This window comes from Pogona vitticeps, chromosome 3 (assembly GCF_051106095.1).
Source record: "Pogona vitticeps strain Pit_001003342236 chromosome 3, PviZW2.1, whole genome shotgun sequence".
NCBI lineage: Eukaryota > Metazoa > Chordata > Lepidosauria > Squamata > Agamidae > Pogona > Pogona vitticeps.
In genome coordinates, this window is record NC_135785.1 from 48,425,596 (window position 1) to 48,451,349 (window position 25,754).

General features: G+C 36.9%; 2 protein-coding genes across 3 annotated transcripts in view; one reads left to right on the forward strand and one right to left on the reverse strand.

The window, feature by feature from the left end:
- The window catches only part of ARMC8 (armadillo repeat containing 8), a 142,187-nt gene that overhangs the window by 5,318 nt on the left and 111,115 nt on the right, over positions 1-25,754 (forward strand). The window contains exons 2-3 of the mRNA XM_078389349.1: positions 2,292-2,354; positions 13,522-13,553. The gene's annotated coding sequence lies outside the window, so the exon portion shown is untranslated. The remainder of the gene's footprint in view (positions 1-2,291; positions 2,355-13,521; positions 13,554-25,754) is intronic.
- Positions 265-25,754, reverse strand: part of PPP2R3A (protein phosphatase 2 regulatory subunit B''alpha) — a 47,287-nt gene continuing 21,797 nt past the window's right edge. For both annotated transcript variants that reach the window (XM_020787450.3, XM_020787451.3), the window contains 12 exons: positions 23,498-23,758; positions 18,225-18,328; positions 16,432-16,534; positions 16,083-16,157; positions 14,686-14,772; positions 12,994-13,150; positions 11,679-11,727; positions 10,740-10,829; positions 8,333-8,508; positions 7,155-7,273; positions 3,574-3,680; positions 265-2,335 (listed from right to left, as the gene is read on the reverse strand). In XM_020787450.3, the coding sequence (XP_020643109.3) occupies positions 2,239-2,335; positions 3,574-3,680; positions 7,155-7,273; positions 8,333-8,508; positions 10,740-10,829; positions 11,679-11,727; positions 12,994-13,150; positions 14,686-14,772; positions 16,083-16,157; positions 16,432-16,534; positions 18,225-18,328; positions 23,498-23,758 (1,425 nt within the window). In that variant the 3' untranslated portion in view covers positions 265-2,238. The remainder of the gene's footprint in view (positions 2,336-3,573; positions 3,681-7,154; positions 7,274-8,332; positions 8,509-10,739; positions 10,830-11,678; positions 11,728-12,993; positions 13,151-14,685; positions 14,773-16,082; positions 16,158-16,431; positions 16,535-18,224; positions 18,329-23,497; positions 23,759-25,754) is intronic.

The window sequence follows — 25,754 nt, forward strand, 5'->3', positions numbered from 1 at the left end:
TTTCTCACAGGTGACTGCAAGATAATGAATATGATTTGAACAGACTTTGTTATGGGATTCATAAAGGACTGCTATTCAAAAGAAAGCAAGATTCTTTAGGACACAGTAAACATTTGCTACTGATTCACCAGCACAAATAATATTCTTATTAAAGGAGCTTCAAAGAGATTGCTCATGAATGGAAATGGAAAATTTTTAATTTATCAAAATATCCACGTTTTCTAGCACACATTTCTCTCAGCAGTGAGATCATAACAAATTTACTTTGTTTGGGCTTTAGGACTTAGATTCATCTGAAGTCTGATTTAATGTACGTACACTAAAAGGCTGTCTCTATCACTTATCCAAATCATTAATATGTTCTCAGCTCTAATTATGTTTCTGGCCTGGGATGGAAGTCACAATTGGTTTCAAAGAATTCAGTAGTTAATCCTAAAATATGCTTTGCCTGAACTAAATGCAAGTAAAAATAAAATGCCAATAAGAACATCTAACTACAAACCTGTCCATATCCTGGCATTTAAAGGTGATGCAACATCATTTGGGACAGTTAACACTCTTACAAATTTTAGTATTGGGAGTTTACAGACGACTGTAAATATAGTTCATCAAGTAGCAAGAGTTTACAAGAGTGTTCAATAAAAGGGCCTTTCAGGATCATTGGGGTTTTTGTATAACATACAATTATATCTTATTTGTAATTTAAAGTTGTCACAATTTTTCAATGTCTGTTTTGGAGGTGTTACATCTTCCTAACTTTCAAACTACGGCATTTCAATTATCAGGAAAATGTGAATGATTAAACAAACTTCAGTTGGTGGAACTCTACCATGCAAGTATTGCCCGCTGGTAAAACTTGAGGTCTGAGTCATGCAGTGATGCTCCTCCCTTTCTAATGCCTAGGCTGTTCTTTGACATTTAAAAAAAACATTTGAATATGCCATTGTATGTTTCCTATCTGTTCAACTGGGGAGTCTAATTTACCCTTCTTTCTTTTTTAAAAAATGAGAACTACAAGCAAGATCGAGTGTTGCAATTTTGAGAGAGGGAAGAATCCACTTATTTTCTATGCAGACTTTGCATCTGTATAACAAATGTCGCTATTCGGAAGGATTTTTTTGTTTAAATTTTGGACCAGTATATTCCCTTGTTCACGAACTACTATAACAGGGAAGGGAAACATGTAGCCTTTGGATGTTAAGAGGTGGCAGTTGCCATCAGTTTTATCCAGTCGTAGGAAGTCACAGGAAATGCAGTCTACCTAAATTGAAGCACCACATAATTCCCATATACACCTGCACTAAAGGAATTATTTTTCAGAAATACTTTAGGAAAATTTAAATTAAAGACAGCTGAATGAATAGTACAATGAACAGCTACCTCTTGGTGAAATATCATTAGTTACTCTTATTCAGCATCTACTTGATTATGTGATCTTAAGAAATAGTATCATTTGCTTGTTCTCCACAGAGATCTATAGGACTATAACCTTCGTTAAGGTGAAACATGTAACCAGGGATCACATGGTTTGTGTGGAAAAGCCCTATTAGCTAAGTTCCTTCTAACAGGAAAGAAAACCACATAGCCTGTCCTTTTCTTTTTTGAATAAGTCTAAAACAACAAAGACTTTATGGCAGGTCAAAATAGACAGTTGAAACCCCATATTAATTAATAATCATCCTGTTAGTTCTTATTCTATAATACTTAAATTACACAGTCCAGAATTAATTTGGAAATACTTTTGGAAAGACCGCCACAGTTAGTGAATCCATCAAAAAGTTATGAAATATCTGCCATAATTATGCAGATGGATAAGGAGGAACGTGATGACAAAGTTTCTAAGCAGAAAAAGAAGGGGAATAATCCATGAAACAAGGTACAAAGAATCTACTGAATTTGTTTTATGTATTGGGGTTTTTCGCAAAAATAGCTTCTGTTTGACCATTTTTGTGCTTTTTTGTTGGCTGCAGTAAACCTTTCTTCCCACAACCCGGTGTCTACTAGGTGTGCTGGATTACAGCTAGTTTTTGCATTTATTTCTGCATAGTTACACTCACACTGCTGAAGTTTTGGAAGTTATCATCGAGCAGAAGCAAGTAATTCATTTTTAAAAAATCTGTTGTACTGTTTCAAAAGCTGGTTGTGTCTTCAAAGATAACATTAATTCCTGAAATTTAGAACAGAAGACTCTTCCATTCTGTACTGACACAGGCATTAATGAAATATGTCCAATATATTTTATGGTGAAAGATCTGATATAACTAATTTGTCTGACTTTTCTCCAATTTCAGGTAGAGATAACAGTTCATCTGTTTCATAGTCATCATCAAATGATCTACAAGAAAAGAACAAAGGTATTTAAGAATGTCAATGTCTACATATGTAGCCTGCACAACTTTTTAAAATATTGTAATTTTCAAGTAGATTAATGTTAAATAGGAAAAGACAGATATAACACAAAAGCAACATGATTTTGGGGCTCCTAAAGACAATTTATGGTGCCATGTCTGTATTACTATCTTCAAGTGGCAGATTTTCAATATAAAGACAAATACTGTAGTAGAGTCAAATAAACATGCAAGAAATCCTGGCTGTGATTACTCAAGTAAAACTTACAAATATTACATTTAATGGCCATTTGTCCCCAGTGTTTACAATTTCTTCTTTCTATTTAAAGCTCTTTTTGTGTTTATATAATGCATTTCCACAGAGAATGTGACTTCTGCATATTTCCCTGCCCTTCAACTGAATCATATTTTTTTCAGATTTCCAGAATTCACAGGGAAGCCTCTCTCCCCAGCAGTTGTTTTAAAGAGCAAAGAAGAGCTAAACAGTTATTTTGGAAAAAGGATATGATATGCTTGTGGTGAAAGCTTTTGGCCAAAATTCATGGTTAATTGCAGCTAGCTGATGAGATGCTGGGGCATGTCTCAGTCACATGCTTGGTTACATACCTGACTGCAAAATTGTGATGCTTCTCAGCACCTTGTTAATTAGCCACAAGTTATACAAACCTTACATGAACATGAACAGGATTCCAGTCCTTTGTCATTTTCTGTTTATGTACTTGTCTGTCTGCTCCTGTACCAATTATTGTAGAGAGATATTTGGGGGGTCCAAGATAACATGACAAACCTCATGCTGTTTCTGAGCTGAATTACTGAATTACATCTGAATACACTGAATTACATTGACTGACATTTGCTCAGCAAACACAGCAAACCTTGTTCTTTTTCTGCTTGATGTTATGGGCTTCCCTTTTTTGCCAGAAATAGTATAGGGATCTAGCCAAATGTACATGCGACATTGCTTGCTGGAGATGGAGGACAAGGGCAGATGCAAATTTTTCTTATATGCTTCAAAAGTGATGGACAGATCAGTGTTTACAGGACAGAATCTGTACTTATATACTTGCACTGATATTGTTAGATAGGTAATGCAGTATCTCATCCACTTTGTGTTGTTGTAAAACAATATTTCTCTGTTTATAAAAGCTTATCTTCTTAGTTTTATTTCAAGATAATGAGTTTTGAAGCTTCTGGAAATAGCAATTACAGGTTTGCAGGTACCCACCCTTCTTGCAACTGTTCATTGCCAGACTCTTCTGCAACAAGAATTTCATACTCTTCAGCAGCATATCTGTCCCAGTCAGAGGGTTCAGGACCATCATTTTCAACATCCTAAAAAAATGGATGTGAAATACAGGATAAATTAATATACGAAATCTACATATATTAAGCAAGCCTGTATCAAAATTATGACTTCTATCTTTGATATTTACGACATATACACATTTGCAATGCTTTTGGTACCACAATATTAAAAGGTAAATGGGTGTAGGCTTCCTTCAGTCTCGAGAGACTATGGTAATGTCCTCTGAATAGAGGTCTTGGAACAATGTCTGGAGTGGCTGAGAAGACCAATTCGAGAGTGACAATCCCTTCCACACTGAAGACAAATACAATCTGTTCTCTGTCCAGCATAAATAGTCTCAAAGAATAATTATTCCCTGATAATTATCCAAAATATCCTTCAGTGTGGTAAAATTACTCAAGGGTACAAAATCATGGAAGACTATAGAAAAGGCAAACCATTCTTCATATGCCATATTTGTATGTGTATACAGTAATTAAAATCCAGATACATCTTGTACACGCAAGGATTCCTTTTATTTCAGCCAAAGAGCCATATCTTAAAGGTATAAGCTAATGCACATGGGAGCCCCTCCCTTGAAAGGAAGCATACAGTGGTGCTTTTTTTTTCAAAGAGATCACTCACTTTAAATCTATTCAAGGATTTCAAATTTTTTGATGAAGCTCAATTTTTTGTTACTAGATTTTTAAATATCAGTTGCCTTTAAACTGAGTTGGACAATCTGTGGATCTACAGATGTTGAACTGTACCTTTCAACAGCCCTAGCCAGCACACTCAGTGTTGAGAAATAATGGCCCTGGAAGTTGCATGAACCTGCTTTAAAGAAAAAAGATGAGCAGACTTTTGGAGAATCCAGAGACGTTCTTCATTGCTCTCTCCTGTTATCTTTTGTTGCTGGAAATTATGGATGTATGCTCATTTTCTACATTATACATTGATTTCCTCATACTTTCTCCCTTAACTTGTGGAAAAACTAACAATACCCAATACAGATGCTTGTTTTTCTTACCCTCTGTACTGGCATTGGTTAAAAGAAGTCATTGTACTTACTCCCTATTCATCATGGGCATTATTTTGCTTCTTCATCTAATCTGATTGTTCCATTTTGAAAAGGCCTACACTAATCATTCATCCTCACATCTTTTAATATTACGGTAGTTTTCTGTTGCCAAAACAGCTCAACATCTTCCTGTTATATCTGATCAGCTACACAATAACATTTTCTTCTCATGGTAAGCCCTAATCACACACCACATGGCTCTGTTCTACTCTCCTTTATTCTTCACTCTATTGGGGTTCCTTAGCTTAGCTTGTTATTCCATCCACTATATCTCTCCAAAGGTCTCAGGAATTATTATGATGTCCATAGGAAAGAGACTTCTAATATACTGATCAACAGCAGGAATTCACCATGGCCCCCTCCCTCCCTCTTGTCCTTCTGTTGTCAGGCAAAGACTTTCCTCTTCAGGCAGGCTTTTAAGCAGTAAGTATTTCAGGAATGTGTTGTTTATTAATTTACAAATGTTTAATTCTGTTAACTTGTTTTTAACACTGGTTTGAATCTTGATATATGTTCAATTGGTTTTAATATGCTATAAAAAATTTTAAACTGTTGTGAGCTTCAATCCCCTATGGAGAGAAAGGCAATATATAAACAAAGAAAACAAACACCAGAAATTAGAATGCTAGCAGTGGAGGAAAGAAAAACATAAATCTGAAAGGTGAATAGACCTATTTGTGCCATCATCCTCTCATTAATACACTCCAAGAGAAGACATATTCCTCACTATCACAAAACATATCTGTAGCCATATATAAGCATCATCAGAAAGAGAAATTGATCATAATTGCCTCGCTGAATGGTTTTATTGTGAATTTATCTGTAAAATTATAAATTTGCCTGAAATTGTAAGTTTACCGGTATATTAAGCTTGAAAATAACAGGACAAGCAGTACTTCATGTAGACAGTGAGCGCTCACCACTAATGTCTAGTAATGCAGACAGTGATGAAGTGCCTTGTTGAATTCCCCCAGTAAAAGTGTTGGAGGGAGATGATCATTTATTTCTCCTTCTTACCAATGTTGTGTGATGTGGAACCATAAACCCTCTTTGGAACCCCTGACCATGGCAGTAAGGAACACACTTATTGCTGGCAACAATGGTATGCAGGGCAATGAAAGAAAGACATTAGGATTCGTCTTTACTCTTTCTTGCTGTCTTAGCTTAAAAAAATTGAGGAATGATAAAAACTTAAACTCAGAAAGGGGATACTTTATTGATATCCTGAATTTTTTAGATCTTTTCCTAAAGCTTTTCTTCAATGGCTCTTCTTTTCTTATTGGAAATGCAGTATCCAATGAAGAGGGAATCTTTTGCTAGTGGGATCTGAACTTACAATGATGCCTTCCCTAAAACAGCTTTTATTCATGGCTTCATTATATTCCTTCTGATACCAGTATAAGATTTTTATTTTCCCAAGCATTTCAATCTGAGAAATGTTTTAGCTAACACTATGATTTTAGTTAGTGCCTTATTATATTACTTGGACTGGTATGCTTGTATTAGTTATTTACTTTTATTGATAAATACTGTGTTTTCCAACCTGAAATCCACTAGAGCAGTGGTCCCCAACCTTTTACGAACTGCTGACTGGTTGGCGGGTTGGGTCTGTCCACGGGGGTGGGGCACCCCCATGCTCGCAGATGGGTGGGGCATGCTTGCGGGTGGGTGGGGCACCCATGTGTGTGGGTGGGCGTGGGGGGAGTGGGAGGCGGCAGGTGATCTGTCTCTGTGGCCCAGTCCTGCCAAGGCCATGGACTGGCACCAGGCTGCGGACCGGGAGTTGGAGACTCCTGCACTAGAGGATGAGATAATGTGGAAATATATTTAAAACAGTGGTGTTTGTTTTACTAATTTATTTTATTTGTCATTAAATAGATAAACCAGAGATTACAAGTAAAATCAATTAGATCAATTTCTGCTGTTTTCCTCCAAAACATCTATTGAAGAATTGAAATGATAAATGTACATATTTCTTCCACATTTGTTAGTTGACTACTTATTTACCAATGCTATTTTAAGGATTAAGGAGAAAGAAGAAGTAACAGGATAATGTATAACAAACTAATGGCATCAAGATGTGAGTCTTTATATAAACTCTACATTCAGAAGTGCCCAGCTATTTTTCTATCCCTAATTCTAGCTTATAGAATAAAATAATATGATATAAAATAGTATCCCAGTGTTCCTTCCCAAAATATTCAGGTCTGGACAACACTCTTAGTTATTCTATTCATCTTCTTCATGACTTCACTATTAGGTATACATTTAAAGAAAAAGCAGTTTTTAACTATATTTTGTAGTACTGGCCATCAATTTCTCCATCCACTTATTAGAAATCCTCCAAAGACTCCATAAAAGCTTTCACCTTGTCACTTTGTAGTGTCTCCTCCTACATTACCTCACAGTAATCACTTTTTTAAACACAGCTGCCTTGTACCTTTTGCACAGCAAAGGGATCCCGTTGCTCATTATCCAGATATTTTTCCAGATTAAAAAATGTATTATAAAATATGTGAGCCATTTTGCATTTCTTCAAGTCTCGAAGAGTTACTCTTCCTGCAAAACCAGAATAAATTATTTTACCACAGTGAAATAGTTCTTGGGGTGTTTTTTGTTTTAATTTTACCAACAGTGTAGCAGTTCTTAGTATGGAATTTCTGGCGCAGAGATCACATGGCAACTAATCCTTAAAGATTTTGTGGGGAAGAATATCCTTTAATGTAGACAGACTGACAAAACTTGGGGGCAAGTCTACTTTTGAAAATTCTGAAATTTTTCTAATTCTGAAATTCTACTAATTCTGAATCAGTGGCTGAAATCCAGTGGTCATTCAGAAATAAAACTGTCCCATTGAATCAGTAGGGATTTGATCAGTCAGCCATTCTGTAAATTCCACTGATTCAATGGGATTATTCTAGTTACAATTTATTACTGGATTTTGGCCATTGTGTGTGCCAATAGGTCAGATGAATGTATACCTCAAATTATTTTCAATGTATTTTATAAACCATTTCTATGTGCCACTGATCACCATGCATTATACTGTATGAAATTCTATATTCTGTATATGCCAAGCAAGTCAGTTGATTCACAGTTGTTATGAACAACATGTTCATGTGCTAAATGCTTGGAGTTTAAAAAGTAGCCATTATTAGAAAGATGGACTGACTGCACATATCTTAGATAACTGCATTTAGAAACTGAGACCTTACAGCATTTTCTGTTGAGAAATGAATTGTGATGGGTACAGCCTAGTTAGGACTAGCAGTTGGATTTAGGTCTATATACAGTATTTTAATATATACACCTACCTGCAGAGGCATTGCCAAATGATTTATGAAATGGGCTGAAAAAGCAAAAAATCTGGGGATTGGTAAAGACTACTACTTGGTCCTGTGTCTGAAATACACATGGAACTCTTTTCTTTTACTTTGGCTGCCTGGATGAAGTATGCTTACAGTAAACTGGTCCTGTGACTGCCACGAACATACATAATTAATGGAAAAATAGCACTCACACTTTTAAAGTCATCACAGTGTTCAAATACATATTCATAAAATTTTACTCACACTGGTCTGCAATGCAGAAGGGTGTTTTAATATAAATATCCCTTACCTTCAAATTCTGGCTTTACCAGATCAAGCATTTGACAGAGTAAGTCATGGAATGGCAGTGGTTCAATGCCCATAGATTCCATCCGCTCACACTGTTCCTCATAAAAATACTCCAGTTCATACATGGACAGCATGCCATCCCCATCTAAATCCATGCATCGGAACCAGTATTCAATACTATGGAAAGAGAGAAATGAATTAGATCCACCTGTAGTACTGAAACAAGCATCGTTTTCTAACAAAGAACCCTTGAGATAGTTTTTATGTGCACAGTGAAGCTTTGTTTAGACTTACACTATTTTCATATGACATACTGCACTGCAACATAGTATCTAGACATTCTGAGCATTAGCAAATGCAGCAAATTCCCCAAGCTGCTATTTACTCCAAAAATTATTTTGTTGGTGTTGTTTAGTCGTTAAGTCGTATCCGACTCTTTGTGACCCCATGGACCAGAGCACGCCAGGCCCTCCTGTCTTCTGCGGCCTCCCGGAGTTTGGTCAAATTCACGTTGGTAGCTTTGATGACACTGTCCATCCATCTTGTCCTCTGTCATCCCCTTCACCTCTTGCCTTCACTCTTTCCCAACATCAGGGTCTTTTCCAGGGAGTCTTCTCTTCTCATGAGATGGCCAAAGTACTGAAGCCTCACCTTCAGGATTTGTCCTTCCAGTGAGCACTCAGGGTTGATTTCCTTCATAATGGATAGGTTTGATCTCCTTGCAGTCCCGGGGAATCACAAGAGTCTCCTGCAGCACCACAATTCAAAAGCATAAATTCTTCAGCAGTCAGCCTTCTTTCTGGTCCAGCTCTCACTTCCATACATCACAACTGGAAAAACCATAGCCTTGACTATGCAGACCTTTGTCAGCAAAGTGATGTCTCTGCTTTTTAAGATGCTGTCTAGGTTTGTCATTGCTTTCCTCCCAAGAAGCAGGCATTTTTTAATTTCGTAGCTGCTGTCACCCATCTGCACTGATCATGGAGCCCAAGAAGGTGAAATCTGTCACTGCCTCCATATCTTCCCCTTCTATTTGCCAGGAGGTGATGGGACTAGTGGCCATGATCTTAGTTTTTTTGATGTTGAGCTTCAGACCATTTTTGGTGCTCTCCTCTTTCACCCTAATTATGAGGTTCTTTAATTCCTCCTCACTTTCTGCCTCAGAGTGGAATCGGCTGCATATCTGAGGTTGTTGATATTTATTCTGGCAATCTTAATTCTGGCTTGGGATTCCTCCAGTCCTGCCTTTCGCACGATGTATTCTGCATATAAGTTAAATAAGCACGGAGATAATATACAGCCTTGTAGTACTCTTTTCCCAATTTTGAACCAATCAGTTGTTCTATATCCAGTTCTAACTGTTGCTTCCTGTCCCACATATAGATTTCTGAGGAGAAGGAGAAGGTGGCACTCCCATTTCTTTCTTGCCATAATGTGTTGTGGTCCACACAGTCAAAGGCTTTTGCGTAGTCAATGAAGGAGAAATAGATGTTTTTCTGGAACTCTCTGGCTTTCTCCATAATCCAGCACATGTTAGTTCCTCTGCCCCTTCGAAATGCAGCTTGTACTTCTGGGAGTTCCCGGTCCACATACTGCGTGTAGGATTTTTCAGCATAACCTTACTAACATGTGAAATGAGTGCAATTGTATGGTAATTGGAGCATTCTTTGGCACTGCCCTTCTTTGGGATTGGGACGTAGACTGATCTTTTCCAATCCTCTGGCCACTGCTGAGTTTCCCAAATTTTCTGGCATATTAAGTGTAGCACCTTAACAGTGCCATCTTTTAAGATTTTAAATAGTTCAACTGGAATGCCATTGCCTCCACTGGCCTTGTTGTTAGCTGTGCTTTCTAAGGCCCACTTGACTTCTCGCTCCAGGATGCCTGGCTCATGGTCAGCAACCACGCTATCTGGGTTGTCCGGGACATCCAGATATTTCTGGTATAATTCCTCTGTGTATTCTTGCCAACTCTTCTTGACGTCTTCTGCTTCTGTTAGGTCCCTACTATTTTTGTCCTTTATCAGGTCCATCTTTGCACAAAATGTTCCTTTAATATCTCCAATTTTCTTGAACAGATATCTGGTTTTCCCTTTCTATTATTTTCCTCTATTTCTTTGCACTGTTCATTTAAGAAGGACCTCTTGTCTCTCCTTGCTATTCTTTGGAAGTCTGCATTCAATTTTCTGTAAGTTTCCCTATCTCCCTTGCATTTTGTTTCCCTTCTCTTCTCTGCTATTTGTAAGGTCTCACTGACAGCCACTTTGCTTTCTTGCATTTCCCTTTCTTTGGGATTGTTTTTGTTGCTGCCTCCTGTACAGTAATTATTTTAGCTACTTGGAAATGTATGTATCTTGATAAATGTACCTTTATTCTATCTATCTTAGCATTTTGGACCTCTTATCATACCTTGTAGGTGTTCTTTTGTCTTCTTCAGAGATCAAAAGCCACACAAAGTCTGCATAACTCATCTGGTTTTCTTTGTGTACTTGAATTCCTCTGAAATATACAAATAATATGTAGTGAAATCCCAAATAATTAAACAAATAAATACAGTTAGGGATAGATTTCAAAAACTCTTTTACTCTTCAGGTATCTGGATATACCACAAATACTACATTTCAAGTCCTGGAAATATATTAGAGCAGTGGTTCTTAACCTTTGTTACTCGGATGCTTTTGAACTGCAACTCCCAGAAACCCCAGACAGCACAGTTGGTGGTGAAGGCTTCTGGGAGTTGCAGTCCAAAACTCCTGAGTAACCCAAGGTTAAGAACCAGTGTATTAGAGCACATGATTGTCCCATTCAATGTATCTTTTTATGCAATAATTTATCATGACCAAATGTCTCCATGTAATGACTATCCATTTACAATTCTTCAATATAAATTGTTCTTGTGAATGAATCACCATATAGAAAGAGAGGATTATGGCTCAATGATAACATATGTGTTGTGCATGCACAAATTCAAAATTCAATCCATTATATCTCAAGCTGAAAATACACCAAACAAATTATTATGCATTGAACTTAGAAATCACTGCCCAAGATTTCCTGACCCAGGATGAACAGAAGTCAGGGAAATATAAAAAGTGTGTTTGAACTTTTATAAACATATTCATGAATGAAAAAATCATCAGAAAAGAAACTGAATATATACTGTAGCTAATATGAATATTCACTTTGCATTACTGATTTAAACCAAAGGTAATATAAACAGCATTTGTGAAAACATCCTTAAACAAGGAAGGAAAGGGTTCCTTGTCTGAGGCATTTTTCTGAATCCCACCATATTTCCTTCCACCAAATTTAAATTTCTCCTGCTAGTCTTGTTTCCCACTTTCTTACCTAAGCACAGCTCCACTGAATATTCTCTCTATAATCCTGCTTGAAAGAGCTGTAGATGAAAAAAATAAGAGTCAGGAATAATTTAAATGGTTGAGTTTGTTTACTTTATGTCTAATAACTGGTACATTTTTTCTATACAAAGATGAAATATGTGCAGAAAGGTGATCCCATGCTTTTGTGGAAAAACTGACATGAAAAAGATTTTCCTCACTGTGCACACTTTTACCAAAGATCAAATTATATAAAAACTATTACCATTCAATATATGATACTGAATGCTTTTCATCTAGTAATTTTATCCCTTCCCTTTAAAAGTTTTAAGTACCACTCGTATTATACATGAAGGCCTGAAGGTCTATGAGCCGGCAAGATCTGTGCTCTTTAGTTAAATATTAAACATGTGAAAACCTGCCTGTCTGACAAAACTGCAGATCTAACCCAGAGTTCATCAGTGGCTCGTGACCAGGGCAGAGCGGCATCTCAAAAAAGCCTGGAGTGAAACACATGTCTGCTCAACCCACATGCCACCCTAACACTAGTAAGGATGGTGGTGAAAAAGTTGGGAGTGCTGAAAAAGTTGTCCAGATCTGATTCCTGGGAATACAGTAGTTTTATATTTTAACATTTTCTTTCTCTGCAGAGTTACTGTTAAAGAGAGATTGTCATATCTGTTAGCTATCTTTACTTTTTCAGTGGCTGCACTGTGAAAAAGGAGCACTACTTCCATTCAGACTTGAACTACAGCACAAGTTGCTTGACTGCATATCTGCTTTTACATAATACTAAAGTGATTGAAGCAACAAAGACTTACGTATCAGCAGAAGATTTGTGCAAGTTGTTTGGTAAAACATCAGGAAAGATTAGTAATTAAATTTATTACACATATTTATCTTTTAAAAAATCTCTATCTTATAAGAATTAGAATATACAAAAGTTAGGAAGAATACACGTAGCACCATTATAATAACGTATCTATCATACAGTACTTCCCCTCATAAGACTAATGGTGATAATCAACTGGCAGAACATTGATACCTGAAAATCAACCAGTCTGATTTTGGCAAATGCCTGGCCATATGAAATACATTAACTGAAAAGCTGATAATGAGGCTCTTGTTGGGAAGAACAGTGTATTGACTGTGGGGCCACTATCAGAAAATCCCTCTTCCTTGTCACCACTTTTTGCTTCTCTTAGAGGAGATACCCAAAGCAGGAGATATACCGAGTTTGGTAATTTGGGATGTGTGTGAGGCATATATGAAATAATACTTAATTTATGTTAGTAACTGTCAGTGCCTATTTTCAACCTGCTTACCTTGATCATTGTATCTAGCCAGATCTTTCTGGCTAATGTACAGATCATGGTCAGTGTCCAATTCCCAAAATTTACAATAAATAACATAGAAGTGTTCATAAGAAAAATAATCAGTTATTTGATTTATGTCTTCTTCTTCCTCCAGGAGGGCTAAAGTCTGAAAAACAGTAACAAATTCATTCTACATAGCAGGTGCTGAGCAGGTACCAAAAACTCTGTCTGGAAGACTGTTTTGTATCAAGCTTTCAATACTTTTTCTAAGTGGACCCCCGCCCCAAACAGACCTATATAAAAGTTCATTCTGAGCTTTTAACAGTCCCCAAATAATAATTATTATTTCTGTGTCATACTTTGCGAGCTTCATATAACAATAATATTCTGATCAACTGTGATAAATGCATACTTCATACAGGAATTTTATTATAAAGAAATAAAAAGTTGGACACCCCTTCAGGAAACAGTGTTCACCTTGACTAAGACTGAAACAAACAAGTTCTATAGTTGTGTTTTCTTATCTTTTTATTAAAGGACACCTGCAGATTGATCACACAGGATATTGGGTGAGTCCCTGAAGATTTGTCTAGTACATATAGGAGCCTAGATACTGGTTCATATACTTGCTATGCCTGATTGGATTGTGAATGCACACATGTATGAGGGACCCTCCTATGCCTTTCCTACCTATCTTAGTTACACTTTGATTTTGAACCCAAAACATCCTTGCATGTAAAATGTAAGCTTGGTGTTTGTTTGTTTTTAACTATAGCAGGGCTTCTCCTATATATTCCTGTGTTGTTATCATCAACATATTAAATCTTTCCGCATCTCTGATTTTGGGCATTCCATGGTAGCTCTACTTCAACACCTTTGGAGGACAATGGGTTACGTTGGGGGTGGGAGGTGGGATCTGGTGAAGTAGATTATAAATGCCCCCTGATGGTCAATGTCTGCACTGTGGGTTTGAGACAAGAAAGCTTCCTGTCTTTTGCCTCTGGTGTAACTATGCAGGTATGTTGCCCCATCTTCCTGGTGGGACTCAAACTTTCGTCTCCCGCTTCCCAAATGTATGCCCTGTGCAGTGAGTTACTGGAGGATTCTCCTGTCAGTGTGGGTATGCAGAACAAAATATATTGCTAAATTATGTGGGTTTTTCTTTTCTCCTTCAATCCCCTACTTGTATTATTCTTTTGGAACTTACAAGAGTGGAGGTCACTGCTGGGTGTAATATTAGGGCTGACAACTGGAACCAGTTGTTCTGTATAATGACACAGGAGTGCACATTCACGATGTGTGTAAGTTCACTGGCTTCCTCTGGCAGTTAGTGGCATGCGGTTGTCATCAGTAACATAATCCATGATTAGTGGGCATGTCTGTTGTTTTCATCCAGTTTGTGTATTTTACTGGTTAGCAATCATCCTCAATGACCTTGTTGCTCTCCCAGCTGTGTATGGTTCAGCAGCTGTTCACTGGCATAGCTGTGGCATACCTTCTCAACCCAGGCATAATTTGAGATAAGCAAAGCTTTAGATATCTCACTTGATGTTGCCATGACCAGTACTTCTGCCACTTTAGAAATCTGCCAAGCTATACAAATTACATTATATTTTTACCATTAAATTCAGTCATAGAACTATCTCTGGGTAGTCTATTAGCAATACATGTTCTCAATGCAAATCTAGGAAATTAACATACCTGCAGAAAATTACTTTTCTTCAGTTCTGTTAGAGATATTTTTCCAGACCATGATCTATTGACTGTGTAAAATATTCTCTGAATGACCTTGAAAATAAAATAAAAATCTGAAAATCATTTGTAGATCAGAACTGGAGCTATTGCTAGTATTGTTTTTTTTTTTAAAAAAAAAAAAATCAGAAATAGGCATTAACATACTCCACTCAATTAAATTATTAATTAAGTTGCACACGGCAGCATGGGTGGGCAACAAGTTACTGGCTTACATTGAATTTCTGCATGGATGTTTCTTTAGTAAGATTTTAGGACTAGACAGGGTTAGTTAACTCAGTCACAGCAACAACAAAGCCTGCAGTTGTTGAAGAACAAAAGTTGTTGCTGTCTGAAAAGCAGGAAGATACAGCAACCTGTAGAGAAGAGGTTGCCTCTAGAAGCCTGACTAAATGTGGGAGAGTGGTTTGGGGGGATGTATCCCCAGTACTGTACAGCTGCCTCTTGCTCTCTGTTTCATGCCTGGGAAGATCATTGTAATTTGCTGTTTTACCAAAAACAGAGTTCATGACTCTAGGTTCTCCTTTAAAATCTGCAGACTTATAGAAGCCTCCCCAATCCAGTACTTTTCAGATATTTGTACTAAAACTTTCCGCATCTCTGATTTTGGGCATTCCGTGGTAGTTCTACTTCAACACCTTTGGAGAACAATGGGTCACAGAATACTTCTGTAAGGTAGCTCGGGCCTTGGAGCATTTTCTGATCGAGCTGGTGCACTAAGCCAGTGGTTCTTAACCTTGGGTTACTCGTGTGTTTTTGAACTGCAACTCCCAGAAACCCCAGCCAGCACAGCTGGTGGTGAAGGCTTCTGGGAGTTGCAGTCCAAAAACACCTGAGTAACCCAAGGTTAAGAACCACTGCACTAAGCAAAGGGGTGCAAAAGCACTCTGTTGATTCTGCCATCTGGAGTACAAGGGCAATGTAGAGTTCAGTGGTCTGACTTAACGATACTGCACTGAATGACTTTGCACTGCTTTATCATAATTGTGGGCAACTTCACAAAGGCTGTAGAGAAACAAGCAGCATACTGAAGAAAGTGAAGAAGATGAGGCAATATTTTATAATGACAATACAATGATTTCTTCTCCACGTAACACTAGCCACAGCTCAAATGCATAATTATCTGTGTAAATGTTGGAAATTGTTATTTCATATTGTTTTTATTCTTTGTTTTGTGAGCCACCCAGAGTAGACTATGTCTAAATGGGTGGCATATAACCTCAATCAATCAATCAATCAATCAATCAATCAATCAATCAATCAATCAATCAATCAATCAATCAATCAATCAATCAATAATCTTTGCTTACATAAATACTGACATATTGTACATGAAGCTAACCTACCGTAGTAATATAACGGGAATGGAATTCTGGAGCATCCTTTAGAAATGTCAGTCCAGGATGAGTTTCCACTACATCCTGAAAGACAGCCAAATTATTTCAGTTAAGATAGTCAAGGAATTAACAAAATTATATTTTACACACACAAACCCATGTTGCTCTATGTAACCAGTAGAGCAATTAGAAGTGGGGCCAGGGAAAAGGGGGTTAGTAAATCCATCACCTTATTCCAAGTCCTGTCAATTTCCCCTGGCCAGGGCAAAATACAGATTGTAATGCCCCTTGCTCCCACATTTTCTATACTACCTCTAGATTGAAATGGCTGAAGGTTGAGTGGGGTAAAGATACATACCTGCAGTAATGGGATGAAATCTTCTTGTTCCAAATAGTTATAGTTGGGCTTTGCTAAAAGGCAAATGAATTTCGATGCATCATCATGGCAGTTGTGCAATATCCTACAAAAGAAATAATGTAACTATAAAAGTATTCAGTGTTCTCAAAGAAGCAAAACAATGCTACTTTTGTAAGGCCTTCAGTTCTACCCTTTGATCCTCATTCCTAGCTATAAACGAATTCATACAACATTAATCATTTTGCCCTTATGGGTAGTGTTGATTTTTATTTCACAAATAGACAAACAGCCAGTGACTCAATCCTGATCCACACTGAGACCTTGGCTTAGGACCCAGGAGGCTTTCCCTCATTGAATACCTAATATGGATCCACAACAACCCTTATGATAGCTATTTGCATTTGGACATAAGACCCACTTAGCACATGCGAACATCAGGGAAAATCTGCAATTCAACTTAGAGCGCAGCACAATGCAAAAATGTAAAGCTCCTCTGCATCCCATGCTAAGGCGCCCAGGTAGCCTCCAAGCCACTGTCTATGTGAAAGAAAAGAATCTGCATTTGATGGCAAAATTATTTGATTAATGTAACCTATATTGCTTCTCCTGATTCTTTCTCTGCAGAATCTTGCTCTCTTCCCAATGTCTTCCCACTGGTCTATGTTATATTGCTAACTAAGTGCTTGAGGGCTAGATATAACTACATATGAAACTTCATTACAATATACTCTGAGCATTCCACACAATTAAGATGATTCTGATTTATTTATTTATTTATTTATTGGACTTATATACCGCCCCATAGCGCTACAAGCACTCTCCGGGCGGTTTACAATTTTTTAATTATACAGCCTAATTAATTTCTTTCAGCATATATAACAAAAAATAAAAACAAGTGAGTTGTGTCATTTTAAAAACCAACAGATTTATTTAAGAGTGAGATTTCCTGGATTACAATCTGCTCTCTCAGACACAAAGAACACTCAGACACTGATTCATAATAGTAATAAAAGAAACTAGCAACCACAAAGTAGTATTCCACAGAACCAAACTAGATGTAACACTATACATATTTCTGCAGTGCTGTCAATGGGGAGAATTTAACCCTTTCCCCTGCTGCAGTCCCAACAAAAGTATCTACTAAATAGTTTCATTCAGAAATCATGCCACACGCACACACACACATACACACACACTAATTTGGCAGAAATTCAAAGGTGGGAAAAGAAAAACATTACTTCTACTGACATACTTAGATACTGTGACCACCCCTCACAGCTGTTTATGGATATGGACTTTAAAGAATATATAAAGTTCATATTTGTTTTCAAGAAAGCATAAAAGTAATTAAAGAATGTTGTGCAGATTAATGTTGGCTACTAGCTCCAGTACATTTAAAGCTCCAATACACACACACACACACACACACACACACACACACACACACAGAGACATATAATACACATTTTTATAGACACACACACACACTTTTGGTCATTCTTATGATACTTTGCTTAAATATGTTTGACTTGCAAATGTGACTCATGTACACAACAGTACCATGAGAATCAATCCTCACTAATTACCAGACAAAAATAGCTAAGCAATGTATTGCTCACCAGAGCTCTAACACTCACTCTTAAATGTATTAAATGGGCAAAAAAGTCCTCGAAGAATTATTTCAAGAAGTGGGTTTTAAAGGGCACAAGTGAGGCACAGAGAAGAAAAATCCTAAAAGGACAAGTCCACTATGCTGTTTTTTCTGGAAAAATATTTTTACACAGCATACTCACTTTCTCCACATGGCCACAAATGAATGTACAGAGACAAATCCCGTTCGCTCTCCTCCTGATGCATTGAACATGGGAGCTTTCCAATACAGGGGGCAGCAGCATATCTGTAAACAGCAAAACAAGACCTAAATAGCCAGCTAACTTCCTATGAAAAGTACAGAATTTGGAGGCTTTTTAATTTTAATAGAAAATAAAGAATGGCTTTTTAAAAGTCCAAGCAAACTTTGGCTTAAATCTATTGTTTAGCCTCAACCAGAGCAAATACACGAATCAATTGAAATTCAGTATATTTATTCTAAATGGGACTAATTATTTGATTTTAAATTTCTGACTTGAATTTAATATATTTGCAACCTAATTACTATGCTTGTTTATTCTAATCTAATTACAATTTATGACCAATGGGTCTCACTATGTAGGACTGATTTTTGTCTCTGTCTTAATTTTATTTTTTAGGCTCTATTCCATGTGGAAAAACCAGAAATGGCACTTAAAATGGTTAAACATTTAAAGAGACTTAATTCACTGTTAGCTATGTAGGACTTAGAACTGTTGTAAGAATAACTATTCTGCACATATACCACCAATATTATATGATAAGCCACTTGGAACATAAATGTTTTGTCTAAAGCACAGTACTGTAGTTCTTTGTCCAATGTTTTTCCAAGAAAATGCACAAATCCACGTTTTGTTTGTTTAAATTTCAGCCTTTCCATACTGTATAGTGAAGCGCCTTATTGATTACAATTAGCAGATACCGTTTGTAGTAAGATTTAATATTGCATTACCATAATAGGAGACCGGGAGGAAAAGAAAAAAAGGAAAGGAAAAAGTTACTCAGTAGCACACCACCAGCAGCAGAATCCATCATATAACTTTGCTGCTGGCTTTGCCTTGCTGTGGTTTCACACCACACATGCAAACTGCCCACTTGAAGGCATATATATAATACAGATAAAAAGACAAATTGTGGGCTTTTTAAAATATCTGTGATTATACTGTTGGAAGCCTACTACTTAATTGACAGCATATGTTTACGGATAGACAGATCCTTGAACTACCAATGAAAAGGCATTGTATAGTTATTCATTCCTTCTTTTTAAAAAATTGTGGAAAGAAAAAGATGGAAGAAATTATGGGAAAACTTGGGAAGATTACAAATGGATGAAGTCATATGGAGCTCACATAAAATTCTATGTTTGAAACAAGATGACAGTACAATAAAGGATTTTTCTAGAAGCATCCAGGCTCTCTCTTCTGTCTTCCCCCTTAAGTTTATTTCTCAAGCACATACAATTTTTGTTTGTTTAAAAGACCATGCATGCACATAAATGCTAGAGTGCATTTGTTGTTGTTGTTTAGTTGTGTCCGACTCTTCGTGACCCCATGAACCACAGCACGTCAGGCCCTGCTGTCTTCGCTAGAGTGCATTGTAACTGTTAATCATACTGAAGAGAAACTACAGAAGCATAACTGGCTGCATGTTTGCCTTATCAAAGGCAATAATTTTGCACTCATGGAAGCTGGTACTCAGAGAATGGGGAAAAAATGTCTCTGTGTTTTGTAGAAAACCTAACAATGGCTTGATGCATTAAACTTTCTCCCAAAAAGAAATATGAACCTATAGGAGAAGACCAAGAATCTTTCAATGAAGATTTGCCCTTACTTTATAAAAGCAATGAAAAATTCAAAAGCAAACACTAATACTGCTGTCATGTCGTGTGATCAGTTAAAAATATATATGAATGCATCCATTTTACTTCCACAGCAAATCCTATAGTATTTACCCATGTAGTCGCAGACTTGGTGTAGAACTTCACATTTTTCCCCTGTTGAAACTATTCCTTTTGTTTTGGTCCAGTTCTCTAACCAGTTAAAAAATCACCTTGAATTCGGTTTCTGTCTTTTGAAATACTTGTTATCTCTGAATTTGTTGGGATTGCACATTTGATAAGCATTTTCTCAAGTCCTGAATCCATGTTACTTATAAAGATCTGAACAACACCAGGCCCAGGGCAGAACCCTGCAGCACTTGCTTATCAATTTTCTCCATGAGAGGGAACCACTGGTGAGCAGTCTTTGACTATGGCCCATCAGCCAGCTACAAATCCGCCTAATAGCAATATTATACAGTCCAAATTTTACCAGCCAGGACATAAGAATACCATGAATAACCATGCTGAGAGCATTAGTGAAATCAAATATGCTACATTCAGAACATTCCACTTATCTACCAAGTGCGTACTACATATTTTATAAAAATATGGGGAAGAAAAGAGCCTTTTTAAGAAAAGAACCTTTCCCCTGATATTCGCGCGGCTCCCTCACTGGGTACTTTTAAAAATCAATTAAAAACACTGATGTTCCGGCAGGCCTTCCCCTCAGCCAATCCTTGACTTTTCCTATTTTGTTGTTGTGTTTTTTTTTCCCTCTCATTTTCGTTTCACTTTTTCTAAGTTTCTCCCCTTACTTAAAATTGTTTTAATTATATTGTATTATCCTTGCTGTAAGCCGCCTAGAGTGGCCTTAAGTGGCTAGATAGGCGGGATATAAATTAATTAATTAATTAATTAAATTAATTAATTAATTAATTAAATAAATAAATAAATAAATAAATAAATAAATAAATAAATAAATAAATAAATAAATAAATAAATTTATTTCACCGATCCATTACTTTCCCCTTTTACTTTAAGGTAATGCATGCAGGAATCATCTCATCTCTGGTCATACATGGTTTTAAATTACTGACATGATAAACCCACTTCCAAACCTTTCAGTTAAGTAATTCAGAGCAATAAATTTCTTCTTTACCATAAACAGACCTTCACACATAATTTGGAGCTGAGGAACAACATTTGTTTCCCCACATTAAAATCATGGTGCCTTGCTTATGCATCATGGTAAGCATTTTGTTCTGCATCTTACAAACTCTCCCTAACCATATCTGGGACATGCTTCAGCTTCTGCTGTTAGGTGATTAACAAATTAAGCCACAGAGGTGGGACTTTTAGTAATCTTTTATTGACAGCTTCAGGAAAATACAGGGTAGGGGGCAGGAAGAAGAGTACCATTAATTGAAAGGGGGACAAATTTGGTGAATCCAAAGACCTGCCTCAACCCTGTGAGAGATGAAACAGATCACACTAAAGAACTTTTTAAAAAAGCAAACCAGTCCACTCCACCTGGACATGCCCTTAAGGTAAAAGGTAAAGGTTCCCCTTGACAATTTTTGTCCAGTCGTGTTTGACTCTAGGGGGCGGTGCTCACCCCCGTTTCCAAGCCATAGAGCCAGCGTTTGTCCGAAGACAATCTCCCGTGGTCACATGGCCAGTGCGACTTAGACACAGAACGCTGTTACCTTCCCACCGAGGTGGTCCCTATTTATCTACTTGCATTTGCATGCTTTCGAACCGCTAGGTTGGCCCTTAGTTAGCTAAAACTAGGACTTCTGCCACCCTTCCTATTTGAAGTATATTTCTCTAAGAAACACAAGCTTTCTTACTTTCTTAGAAGTGTGGATGTTATTCATTTACAAAGATTAAAATTTTTAGTAATCATTCTAAGTTTCAGAGGGCAAAAATCCAGAAGTTAAAGTTGCTCCAGTACTGCTGTGTGTGTACTCTCAAACAATGACAGCCTAACAAAAAGGTTTTTTTTAAAATGGTAGAATGGACAAATGTCGGTAACTGGAAGTCTGAATACTGTTTAGTGCCCTACAATACTGGTTAAACATAGTATTAAGAAGAATGAAAACTAGGGATTTTCACCCCGATTCTCTAACTGTTCATCCACCACAACACATTGGTTCTTTTGCAGCTCCCTCAGCAGCAGAGAAGCACCTTCCAAGAAAATACTTCATCATCTCACCTGGAATTCATTGCTTTCTTAATTTTCTCATAGCTCTAATATAAACTAGTGGCAGCAAACCAGCCAGTTAAAAAATGGAAATCCCACACAGTGTTTCCTTCCTCACATACAAGCACTTCTATGTTGCCCTTCAGCACTTAGCATATAGCGCCCATGAATATCAGCTATACTTTTTTTAAAAATGTATTTTTGGTTGAATTTTTTGGTCACCTAAAAACATTTCTTTGTAAAGAATTATTTATAGAATCATAAAAAAGTGGAAGGAATCTACAAGGCCATCAAGTCCAACCCCCTGCTCAATGCAGGAATACAATCAAAGCATATCTGCCTCCAGTGTTGGAGCACTCACCAACTCCTGAGGTAACTGATTCCACTGTTGTACTGCTCTAACAGGACGTTTTTCCTGATATTCTACCAAAAACTGGCTTCCTTTAACTTGAGCCCATTGTTGTGTGTCCTGCACTCTGGGATACTGTAATGAAGCTCTAACCTTGAAGGACTTTCAGAAAAGTAGCTACAGTATTTGGGATGCAATTACAGTAGTAAGCGAAATCGGAGCAATTCAGCTTTGCTGCAGTTTGATTCTCAGTTTCATTTACAGTTCAGTTTAGGTGATCACATGAAGACCCCTGATTGTTTTGGTGCCAGTGTCCATGCTGGCCCTCAATCTGATGTGATTAGATAAGCACCCAGAGCCCTTGGCCCCCTTTCTTTGATACTGGCCATCTGGTGATCTCTTTTGTATCTTTTTTTTTCTGTGCAGAGGAGATCTAGTTCTAAGTTAATTAATGTATCAATGCAGTGATAAAGTGATCTAGTGCTAAACTTGGTAGCGTGTGTTTTTAATTAAGAAATACTTTGAAATGACTAGGGAGAAAGATTGTGAGGGTGGCTGTTCCTGCTATCCCAATACATCAAGTCCCAGCCTAATATGTCACCATAACACCACTCAGGGTCCTGCTCACCATTCTTTTGTAGAATAAAACAAATAATCATACAGGGAAAACACTGTTTCAAACATTCTAGCTTTTTTAAAAAGTAGAAGTCATCAGGGACAGAGAAGAAAAATCCAAATTAGAAGCAAAAAGGGCCATGGTGATTCACATTGGCCTTTTCCATGTGTGCTAATTGAAAAATACTTTTGAATTCAGCCATGCTAATTGCAGAGCAAATGCCAAAGCATTTGTCAATGTGGTTGCAACCTTAGTCTGTTGCAGAAAAGTAGCAAAGTCTTACAGTATATTGCAGACAAGTGGATCTATTATGGAACTACATTTGATAGATACCATCCACTGTCAACAAAATTTATACCATATTAAGCCTATTAGTCTGTAACTTGGTACAGCATTCCTTGTTTTTTAATCTTTAAGCAGTTCCAGAAGCTAGGCAATACTGATGCTTACCTTTGCAATTTTCCCCATTTCATTCAGGGGGACTCTTTCATCTTCAAACTCTGCAAAGGCTGCCTCAACCTTGGCAATGGTTTCCTCATGACTGTTGCAGACATTAGGGAGTCCACTGGGGAAGTAGAATCGCGGAATGTTTACAGACAAAGGGGCACTAGCAGTTACTTTACTTGTGGGCACAAGTGACTGTGGGCTGACTGTTGAATTTACAGGAGTTGGGGACGGAGACGCAGATTTCTTCTCTTGTTTATTTTGTACCTAGAAAGATAGTGTGTGACATTATTTTTTCAACATGAAGGTGAAAAAGAAATATAAGAAAACTAGCCCATCAAATGAACAATTACCAGCAAGTATCAACAATAAGCTATGTCTATGGAATGCAGTTATATATACAAGTACCATGAAGTTAATTCAGACCTTAGATGATGTGAATAATTAGCAATGATAAATTAATACAATTAGGGTTCATGTTATATTACTTTCTCTACTTATAATTATTCTGTCTGTAACATTTTGTTAAGACAGCACCACTTTATACTAACTACATATTTTAAAGTTCCAAAACAGTATCCCTCCAAAGCTTTCTAAAGAAACAGCAGGCATTCTGGAAATGAGGACTGGTCCCAGCTACAGGTTGATGAAACCATTTATTTATTTATTTATTTATTTATTTATTTATTTATTTATTTATTTATTTATTTATTTATTTATTTATTTATTTATTTATTTATTTATTTATTTTCCAATACATAGTTGTGTTGGTCTGTTTTAGCAGAACATAAACAAACAAAAAAACAAAGTCTTGCAATACCCTGAAGATTAACAAATTTTACTGTGAGATTTCAGTGTGACACATTTGATCATGTTTTGCTGCTGTTTTGCTCCATGTTTTTATTCTCTAAGCAAACAAGTTTTGTTTACAGAGACAGGATCGACTGTAACCTTGACACTTCTATCTCAAGCTGAATCACCAAACTTCATCTTGTCTTTCTATCAGTGTATGTTCAAGAACAATGGGCATCACACTTGGCTCAATTCTTGGGACTATCTGTCTTTTCTTTTATCCCCAAATTTTATACCACCCGTGCCTGATTAAAAGTTTTGGAGAATTTCAACACTACAACTTTTCAGTGATTCAACAAAGCTATTACACAACCCAGAACTTTAAATAATCCTCAACAGCCTGACAAAGTGGATTTTTACCCATGGAAGTTTGCAATTTGTATGACTTTTTTAGTGGTTCAATAAAGGTATCACCCAAAACTTGTACAGTATATGTGCAATCCTGAACCATACAGCCTTTTCCCAATTCCTTCTATAAAAATTATTTTAGCTTAAAGGCGTCTTGTAACATGACAAAGCAAAACAAAAACTGTTATAAAGTTGATCTATTTTAATTTGCTTTATTAAAGTGTTGCCCCTTGAGTGTACTTTTCTTGCCAGGGGCCCATAGTCCCTGTGTTTCAGCCAAGCTGTCTTCTACAACCAATCAGGCTAGTGTTCTATCCTTTCATTTTTCCTGTCACGCATACTGTAGGTTGAACCCTCATGGTGGATAGTGAAGAATACTTTCTCCCAATATTTGCTTTTAGGGGCTTCTCCACTTCTGACTTTTTTCCTTATTGCATTTTGCATTCAAGCCATTTCAGTCTCCTCACGTATCTTGCTGCCAAATGGAATAACATTTACATTATGACAAATATTTGGTGTCTCACAAATTTCAGATGTTTCCGTCTTTGATTCAAAGGATCATGCTTAGGACTCACACTAATTTCAATACAATTATTCACCATGCTGGGGACTATGTATCACAGACTTTGTCCAATTCTTGTCCAGCTCAAATTAGTATTTCATGTTTCTCTTACATGTTTCATGTTTCTTCCTGGAACTGCAGTTTTTTCTATATCTGTATGAAACTGCAGCAGTGTGGACTATATTCATACATATCCCAATAAATCTGTTACCACGTACTTTTAAAAATATGGACATATTTTGAAAATAATTAATGAAATAATGAATTCTGGTTCAGGAATCACTGGATGGTTTAGTTCCAAGATAATTAGGTAAGATACTGACTTCCACTAGTAGAGGAAGGTAGCCTGGTGGATGTATACAGTACACAAATTTACAGGCATATTCCAATCCCTCCAAAAGAAGTTCTGAATACTAAGGAAAAGGAACATGGGTTCTTTGTATTAAAGTTAAAACCAGCAAGTAGTGTACAAATGATAGTAAGCTGAGATGTGGGGCTTCA